Source organism: Choloepus didactylus, chromosome 16 (genome assembly GCF_015220235.1).
Source record: "Choloepus didactylus isolate mChoDid1 chromosome 16, mChoDid1.pri, whole genome shotgun sequence".
NCBI classification, from domain to species: Eukaryota; Metazoa; Chordata; class Mammalia; order Pilosa; family Megalonychidae; genus Choloepus; species Choloepus didactylus.
In genome coordinates, this window is record NC_051322.1 from 386,078 (window position 1) to 395,730 (window position 9,653).

Sequence of the window (9,653 nt, forward strand, 5' to 3'; positions counted from 1 at the left end):
ATCAGAGACTTTTCCTCCCTCATCCCAACTGCACTCACTTCTTTTAATTAGAGTGAGACACAGGTCTCAGGACAAGGAAAGACAGACCAGCAGGGGACCTGACTTTCCCATTCCTTTCCTGGTCCACGGCAAGCTGTGAGGCATGCAGGAGAACCCTTCGAAAACGGGCCACAGTCTGGCCCCTCACCACTTCATCTCGGGCAGGACCCGAGAGGCCTGGGAGATGCCCTGTCCCCAGGTTGCCTGCCTCTTGGGACCCCAGGGCACCCACCCCAAGAATGCAGCAGCACAGGCTCTGGCCAGCGGACCTTGCCACTGATCGTTATTGACCTCTACTCTCCAAGAGAAAGGGAAAAGTCAAGACGCGGGGAGATGGGGGAGATAAGTGAGAGGAGGGCTCCGAGCATTTCCTAGAGCAAGCATCCTCTAGAAGAGACAATCTCTTTCCCCCAAGCGGAGTTCCTCGCCAAGTGTCCTCACAACACACTTCCATAACCGAAGCTCTACTTGATCATTAAAGCAGGGGCTGTAATTCACTCTTTCTTTTCCCAATTAAGGAAATCATGTATCTGTCAAAGTTACCTGTATAATGTTTTCAGTGTTACTTACATAATGAATAACAAAAGAAAAAAATGTCAAGTTAGGTTTTGTTCCCTCTGTGGATCCAAATACTCCCTAGTCCTAGTGATTAATAGTTACCTAACTGTAATACTGAAAATGCTATTTACTGTTTTATTTAAAGTACAACACATCTTAATAACCAGAATATAACCACCCTGATCAAAAATACATTATTTACAGGTTTTAAATTTTTATAATTAATCTATATCTAAGGCGAGGAAAATAACTATAACAGCAACTTTAGTTACAGAAGAGAAAGTCACTCCTATACCCCCTGGGACAGTAAAGGAACAGTGGACTGCTCAGAGTTGGGAAGACGACGGGAGGCAATTCTGTGCATCTCCAGATTATAAACCAAGTCACAGAGACTTAGTTTACTAGCTCAGAGTTATCGTGAGAAGCACAAAAATAAACATAAAACCCAGAAAAAGTGGTTCCCTGGGGAACTGGACTGGGAACAGGGTACAGGAGCAGAAAAGAGCTTTCCTTTTCATCTGTGCCCTTCGAGATGCCATTTTGTTAATATTTAAAAATCAACTTAAATTAAAAGTTGATAAAAGTTTAAATTATAAGAAGCCAGTTATTTAATATCCTCACCTCAGCTAGAGTTGCGTTTTCTTTGTCTTGAACAAACACGATCGGCGGCACATTCCTCAGGGTCTGCTGGGCCATCAGGAGATGCCTGAAGGGACAAAAGCCAGGGGGCTTAGCCAGATGGCAGCGAGGGAGGGGAGACCCCATGGCAGAGGGGATGGGCAGTGGGGAAGCGAGACCCCACAGCTGAGGGGACGGGCAGCAAGGGAGGTGAGACCCCACAGACGAGGAGGTGGGCAGTGGGGGAGGGGAGACCCCACAGCCAAGGGACAGGCAGTGAGGGAGGCGAGACCCCACAGACGAGGGTATGGGCGGTGAGGGAGGAGACCCCACGGCCGAGGGACAGGCAGTGAGGGAGGGGAGACCCCATGGCCGAGGGACAGGCAGTGAGGGAGGGGAGACCCCCACAGCTGAGGGATGGGCAGCGAGGGAGGCGAGACCCCATGGCCAAGGGGAAAGCAGTCAGGAAGGCGAGACCCCACGGCCGAGGGGGCGGGCAGTAAGGGAGGCGAGACCCCACGGCCAAGGGATGGGCAGCGAGGGAGGGGAGACCCCACAGCCGAGGGGATGGGCAGCGAGGGAGGGGAGACCCCACAGCCGAGGGGATGGGCAGCAAGGGAGGCGAGACCCCACGGCCGAGGGGACAGCAGTCAGCAAGGCAAGACCCCACAGATGAGGGGGCGGGCAGTAAGGGAGGGGAGACCTTAGGCGATTGGAATAGTTGGGGAAAGGGACAGTCTACTCAACTGAATTTTGTGATTACCTAAAAATTAATCAGCAAACAATCCTGTTACTTCAATGCTTGTACAAAACGTCTCAATATCTTGTTTTTGTTAAATAGTGAAAACTGAATTTAATTGACCATTCCTGGAGACATGATTCTAGAGATTTTTAGGGAATATCCTAACAGATGTCAGCAAACACGATGTAGAACTGAAGTGGGCAGTGTATGAGAATATTAGAAGTTTCTGTTGGAATAAGCTCTGTGGATGACTCTCTCTTTTCAATATCTACCCCATTCTCCTAAAAATGGAGTGTGATATAGAAGGGAAGGAGGCAAAAGGGACAGAAGGCAGAGAGCAGTAGCTGGAAGGGGGACTTGCCCTCTCTGACAGTGCTATGTAGGGAGCTGGGTTTCTGCATTTTTTAATGTTAATTTTTTGTTTTGTTTTGTTTTTTCCCTTTATTAGAGATGCTGTGGGTTTACAGAACAATCATGCATATAAAATACAAGATTCCCATACATCACTCAACCACCAACCCCTTGCACTGGTGTGGAACGTGCATTACAAGTGATGAGGGCACATTTTTATAATTGCACTATTAATTAAAGTCCTTGGTTTAACTTAGGGTTCACTGTTTGTGTAGTGTAGTTCCATGGGTTTTTCTGCATTTTTAAAGAATGACTTTTTTTTTTTCAACCATCACCCAGAGTAGCAGTTTGGTCTCAGAACCCCTTTATACTCTTAATTACTGAGGACCCCAAAGAGCTTTTGTTTACGTTGGTGATAGTTATCAATAATTACTTGAAATTAAAACTGAGATAACAAAAGAAATTTTAATGATATTTATTCATTTAAAATAATAAACCCATTAAGTGCTCACAAAGACACTTAAGTATATTGAAAAAAAATTAGTGAAAAGAGTGGCACTGTTTTACATACTTGCAAATTTCTTTAATGCCCACCATCTGGGTTCTGCTTCTACATTCACTCTGACGCAATCTTACTTTGGTTGAAATATCTGAAGAAAATCCAGCGTCACACAGATACATAATTGCAAAAGGGAAGAGCACTTTAACAGCCCCGCGGTGGTCTGCAGCTGTGTGTACCCCAGAAAGACCTCAGCGTACAGCAGGAGCTTTTTATGCGTACTTCCTATCACATGCAACATTAAACAGGCATGTAACCAAGGGTCAAGATTTAATAAAACCACTAGACTTTACTGCTTTGCCTTGGCCATTCTTTTACTGTGGGCATGCGGCAGTGAAGACAGCGGCCACCGCCAGCTGGTTCAGACCCCACCGCACTGACTGGCAAGGAGGCGCCAGCTGCTTTACCTGACATTGTTTTTGTAAAAGGGCAGGTAACACCTTAATATTATTACGAAAATAGTCTCAACCTCGTAACCCCCCTGATAGGATCTCAAGGACACCTAGCAGTTCAATACCATACTCTGAGAACCACTCACTGAGATTATGGCTTATGTGAAAGTGCAAATTATACTCTGATAATCCAGAAAAAGCTTCCGAAATTTTCCATAAAAGCAAAAATATTTAATGAGAAATTAAGTCCACCTACAACTAAAACATAGCTGGGAAATTCAAGGGGCAAACGAGAAGTGATTACACTTGGAAAGCAGCATGTTCTCACCTTATGTATGCTGCACTTCTCTGCAGAATGGCTTGCATGTGCTTGTTCTGCTCAGCAGAGAGGGTTGTCTTCCAGTACACACGGCAGGCAGAGAAATCTGAAGTCAGAGAAACCTGGGTCCCACCCACCCCGGCCTCAAGTTATTTTTTGGTTTACATAGGTGTTCTATTGACAAACAATTTTCAGGAAGTAAAAATTAACCAGTCAGCGGTTCTTTGTTTTTAGGCACACCTGATCACCCCCAACGAGCACTCCAGTGAGGCTCGGCCGGAGGCTACCACCTTCTCTGCAGCCCAGTTCACAGCAGGTGAAGCAACACCACAGAAACTGAGCCCCCGTCTTCTCTCCTCTCCAGGTCACGTAAACCAGCTGGCTTAATCCAACCCCAGCTCCCACAGCACCGGTTCACCTGAGGGGCTCATCAAAAATGCTTAAACTACTGCTTACTTGCCTTATTATTTCCTTTGGCTAAATTTACTCTAAATTTTAGAGACAGCAAGAAGTCACCTACTTTCTCTTGGTATTGAGATAAAGATGCATCCACTTCTGATCTGTCCTTAGATCATCTTCTAATGTCTCATTTCATCACACTGACAATGTCTGACAATGCTGTCAGTCAAAGGTTCCCCCATCTGCAGGCTGTGAAATCTCTTTTAGAGAACACGTGTATCCTACAACTAGGCACTTAAACCGCCAGACTTCGTATCACTTCCACAACCCAAAACTAGACCAAGGGAATGATAGGGTGTTTTATTTTTAACTGTTTGGCAAGACTGTGCCATGTGAAATGCTAGACCTGGTGCCGTCAGTACAGATTATCGGCATTTGGGCGCCTCCATCTACCTTGGACAGCTCCACGTTCAGGTCATAGATCTCCTGGCTCACTTGTGACGTGCACAGCAGGTCCACGAGGGCTTTGTGGAGAAGGCCATTCAGGGCCCTCAGGCGCACATGGTCTTCCTTCCTGGTTTTCTTTGCAGTATTCTTCATCAGGAATTCCATCTGGGATGGTTTGTAAGTCTTCATTAAGAAAAGACACACACAAAAAGTTAACACTACAAACGTACACTAAAAAACTACAAAAAAGAAGGCTGGGGAAGGATGTGGACAACTGGAAAGATAAATACTACTCTCAGCCATCTTAGTTTTCATTAAGGTAGTTTATTCTACAGACAGAAATCCTTCTAGATTTGTTGAGCATTCTTCCAATATTAAAAGTACTGCCACAATATATTTTTCAAAGATTCTTTTATACTGATATAATTCACATCCCCCCAAAAATCATCCTTTAAAGATGTGGTTTTTAGTACACATGATGCATTTATTTTAATACTAATAACTGCAAAACTTCTAACAAGACCCTTCAACTGAATGAACTTTTACAGTAGTTACAGTTCAACTAAAAACTGAATGTTCACTACCACATTAGAATTTGATACTAGATATAACATTCTAGAAAACTTTAGTGTCAGTGAATTTTTAAAAAATAATCTAAATTCCAATGGCAACCAGTCCATCCATACAGATACTTCCCACCTCCAAATACAGAAACAGGCTACAAAGCAAGAGCTTTACCACTTTTAAAACTTAATTCCAATCAAAACTATAAAGTGGATAATCACTGCTAGTCTATACTTACGAAGTGAGACCCCAAAGAAGGACTTTCATACCAAAACTTTTTTCTATGGGGAAAAAATAAAAATTATGTTCAACAGTGATGGCAATTTTTTTTTAAGTTACATAGGCTAAGTCAAGAGGTTCTGCTACCACAACTATGCTTCTAATGAGCTAAACTTAGACACAGAAATTTTACTAATCTGTATCGAAAAGATTCAGGTATCTAATTGACAACAACATGAATTATGGAAGGAGAAGCAGTGACCCATTTTAGTTCACCCTCATAATTTTTACTTAAAGTCTATTTCTAGGCCCAAAGGCAGAGAAAAAGGATCTTATAAATTTACCTACCAAACTACACAAAAGCACTATCCTCTAGTTGATATAAGTTGTTTCCCACAGGGGTATGATGCTGCCATATATGTCTACTGGAATGGAACAATTAAGCAAGTGGATGGCCATGGTGGGAGCCAGCTTTCTCACTGTTGGAGTGGAAGGTTACAGAGAAGCAAGAGGAGCGGGCTACAACAGACTCAATATGAACTCAAGTTTAGCTTCACATGGATACAGATGGTTACATATATAGCTATTTGATTCATATATATACACACAGGTCAGTATAAACACATATATTTCCTTGCTCTGATAGCTGAGAGGACCTAAAAGAAAGACACCTCAGTATCAACAAGCACACCCAGCAGCCAGGTCTTGGTATCTAATACCGTTCTCCAATAAAAGGAACCAGGGCTCCTTGGAGAAAGGGCCAACTCAAGGAACAGGGCAGGGAATACACAAAATGAGCATGGAGCATCCCATAGTGCCAAAAAGTAAGGAGTGCTCAAAAACAAAACACATTCATCGGGGTATGTTAAAGAGACACAGGAGCCAACTGGGAGAGCTCCCAATGGCTAAAGCTGGAACAATTCAAACAACAAAATATAGTATTGGATTATAGTTATTCATAAATAAATGAATAATTTAATAAAACGGGAGGAGAGGTTCACCTCCCATATAGAAAAATTCTAAATAATTTATGTAGACACTTCACCCTCGAGGAGGTGAAGCAGAACTCCCCTTGGGTGTGGACCGCAGAGAGACTTCCTTCCAAAGTGTACCCTATGAAAAGAGGGGGGCAGACTAACTTTGAGTGGAGAAACCTGAGAAACACCACCTCAGCCAGGTGATCAGGTCATGCTGGCAGCACGTGCCTAGATGCATGTGATGAGAAGGCCACTTTGCTTCTGTGGTCTTCCTCCAAAAGTTTCTCACCCCTGACCAATCCTGACAGAAAACATCAGACAAACCCCAAGAGAGGGGCTTCCCACAGGTGTCTGACCAGCATCCTCAAAACCCGCAAGGTCATTACAACAAAGAAAGTCAGAGAAACTATCCCAGCCAAGAGGAGCCAAACAGACATGCGGGATTCTGGATGGGATTCTGGGACAGAAAAGGACATCAGAGGAAAACTAGGGAAATCTAAATAAACTATGGGCCTTAGTTAATAATGTATCAATATGAACTGTTGCAAACGTACTAAACCAAAGTAAGATGTCATAATAGGGAAACTGGGTGCAGGGGTTATGGGAACTCTGCAATTCATATGTAAATATAAAGTTTCTAAAAAATACAAAGTCGATTAAAAACAAAAAATATATACTTACCTTAGTAGAATTAAAAGTGTGTGGCAAACAGTACATTGCACTTATCTCTTACTGCTTTTTTTAAGGTAATTACCCTGCCATGCTTTATTTCTCAAATTAAGGTCATAAAGAAAGTCAGCAATAAAAGGTAAAGAAAATTCTTGTATTTTTTCTTCTTGCCTCTTTGTTGACACTGCTCTCCTGAAAAATGCTTATGGTGACAAGAATCAAAATAAATGCATATAGCATTTTTTCCTCATTTTTCAACGTGTTGCAGGTTCACGATACGTTTGTTTTTAAGGGACTTAGGCTGCTCTTACCCCACTGTGCAGAGCGGGAACGTTCCTCCAGTGCGGGAGGCTGGCGTCCCCGCCCTCCCTGCCGCCCGCCCGCCCCAGGACCCGCAGGCCGCGGCCCGGGGAAGCGCCTGCCCAGGCCCGCGTGGGCACCTCGGCGCGGGTCCGCCCCACCCCGGCCGGCGCGTTACCGGGCTTTCGAGGCGAACTTCTTGAGTAGGTTCTTGCTGCCGCAGGACACTGCGGAACGGTGGAGAGCCCGGGCGCATCCCGGAAGGAGGCTGCACGCCGCATCGCAGCCGCCAAGCAGCGCCCCGAGACCCGTGCGGGGTCCCCAGAGCCCGCAGGCCGCCGCCCACATATCCCGAGCGCGACGAGGCCTAGGAGGACCCCGCCAGCTCTGCGGACGAGAACGGACGACGTCCCCGTGGGCGGAGCGACGCCGCGGGGCGGGGACAAGGGGACGCCTGCGCAAGGCGAGCGACGTGCCTGTGGGCGGGGCGGGGGCGCGGACAGGGGACGCCTGCGCAGGGCGAGCGACGTGCCTGTGGGCGGGGCGGGGCGGGGGCGCGGACAGAGGGACGCGTGCGTTGGGCAAGCTACATGCGTGTGGGCGGGGCGGGGGCGCGGACAGGGGACGCCTGCGCAAGGCGAGCGACGTGCCTGTGGGCGGGGCGGGGCGAGGGCGCGGACAGAGGGACGCGTGCGTTGGGTAAGCTACATGCGTGTGGGCGGGGCGAGGGCGCGGACAGAGGGACCCGTGTGTTGGGCAAGCTACATGCTTGTGGGCGGGGCGGGGGCGCGGACAGGGGACGCCTGCGCAAGGCGAGCGACGTGCCTGTGGGCGGGGCGGGGCGGGGCGGGGGCGCGGACAGAGGGACGCGTGCGTTGGGTAAGCTACATGCTTGTGGGCGGGGCGAGGGCGCGGACAGGGGAGAGAGGCCGGGGGACTTTCGTGTGGGCGGGGACAAGGGCTGCGTGGGCTGGGCGGGCCCACGAGGTGTGCGTGGGTGGGGCAACGCCCCGCACTGGGATGGCCGCCGAGGATCCCTGCCGGAGGCTGCAGAGCTGTGGGGCGCGGGCATGCCGAGTTGGGAAACACAATCCGCCAGATTGCAGTGAGAGGTATGGGAGGAAGGAATACAATGTTTCAAACCTTGAAACCGATAGTGAAAGGTGTATTGAAACTCTTCCTGCCACAGAGTAACAAAGCCAGGAATTGAGAACGTCCCCCCCTTCACCCTCTCGCTCTTCCATGGGTGGTTTACGGAAAGCTGGAATATAGCCCCCGTCTTATCTACCATACTTTACTAAGCCTTTCGCTTCTTCTGTTTCAACTGCTTATCCCTTTGTTCATGCCATAATACTATTTTTTTTTCCTGTGATACTTCCTCACCAGTCTTATCTAGAGAAAAAGGAACAGATTGAAAACCACTCCAGAAAGGAGGAGTGCGGGTTTGAGCCCATTTATGTCCCCCTACAAAAGCCATGTTCTTTAATGCAATCTTGTGGGGGCAGACTTACTAGACTTGTGGTTAGAGTGAGACCTTTTGATTAGATCATTTCCAGGGAGGTGTGACCCCACCCATTCAGGGTGGCTCTTAGATCACTGGAGTCCTTTAAAAGAACCCAGAGAGGAGCTCAGAGAAACTGAAAGAGACATTTTGGAGAGAAGCTAAAATATGTAATCCAGAGTTTGCCCCCAGGAGAAGCTAAGAAGTGACACAGACCCAGATGCTTGGAGACACAAACAGAAAGACATTTGGAGATGCTAAGCTAAGAGATGATGCCCAGAATTTGCCCCGAAGAAGCTAAGAGAGGGGCCCCAGATGCTTAGAGAGAAATGCCCTGGGAGAACAAGCAAAGATGCACAGGAGCTGAGAGAAGCTAAGAGAGACACAAGCCCCAGCAAGGATACACAGGAACTCAGTGAGAAAAGTTAAGAGAGCCAGAAACATCCTGGAGAAAACCATTTTGAAACCAGAATCCAGGAGCAAAGAACAAGCAGATGCCAGCCACATGCCTTCCCAGCTAACCGAGGTTCTAGACCTCATCAGCCTTTCCTCAATGAAGGTATCCTCCTGTAGATGCCTTAGATACTTTTTATTGCCTTAGAACTGTAAATTTGTAACTTAATAAATCCCCTTTATTAAAAGCCAATCTATTTCTGGTGTTTTGCATAGTGGCAATAAACTGGAACAGGAGGTATACTCATTCCAACCTCATAATCACCACCACACCTAAAATTTCTGCAAGCAGGCCCTGGGACTGGCACTTTCTTTCCCTATTTATTGTTTCCCCTGCACTTATCACCAGGTGACAGAATATTTTTACTTTTTTGGGTTGTCTCTCCTACTGCAATGTAAGTCCCCTGCAAGCAGGGACAATACATGGAAGGTCCTCAATAAGTATCTGTTGAATGATTGAAAGAAATTAATGAGTAATACTTAGATTATCAGGGAAACTACATAACCCAATTGGCTATTAGAATTTAACAAGATGGAAGGCAACAT

General features: G+C 46.7%; 1 protein-coding gene across 1 annotated transcript in view; it reads right to left on the minus strand.

Annotated features, from left to right (window-relative positions):
- RBFA (ribosome binding factor A) overlaps positions 1 to 7,581 on the minus strand; it is a 28,893-nt gene extending 21,312 nt beyond the window's left edge. Inside the window, exons 1-5 of the mRNA XM_037805682.1 lie at positions 7,332 to 7,581; positions 5,227 to 5,269; positions 4,431 to 4,607; positions 3,588 to 3,700; positions 1,219 to 1,303 (exon numbers count right to left, since the gene is read on the minus strand). Coding sequence (XP_037661610.1) covers positions 1,219 to 1,303; positions 3,588 to 3,700; positions 4,431 to 4,607; positions 5,227 to 5,269; positions 7,332 to 7,501 — 588 coding nt within the window. The 5' untranslated portion in view covers positions 7,502 to 7,581. The remainder of the gene's footprint in view (positions 1 to 1,218; positions 1,304 to 3,587; positions 3,701 to 4,430; positions 4,608 to 5,226; positions 5,270 to 7,331) is intronic.
- Positions 7,582 to 9,653: the final 2,072 nt, after the last annotated feature.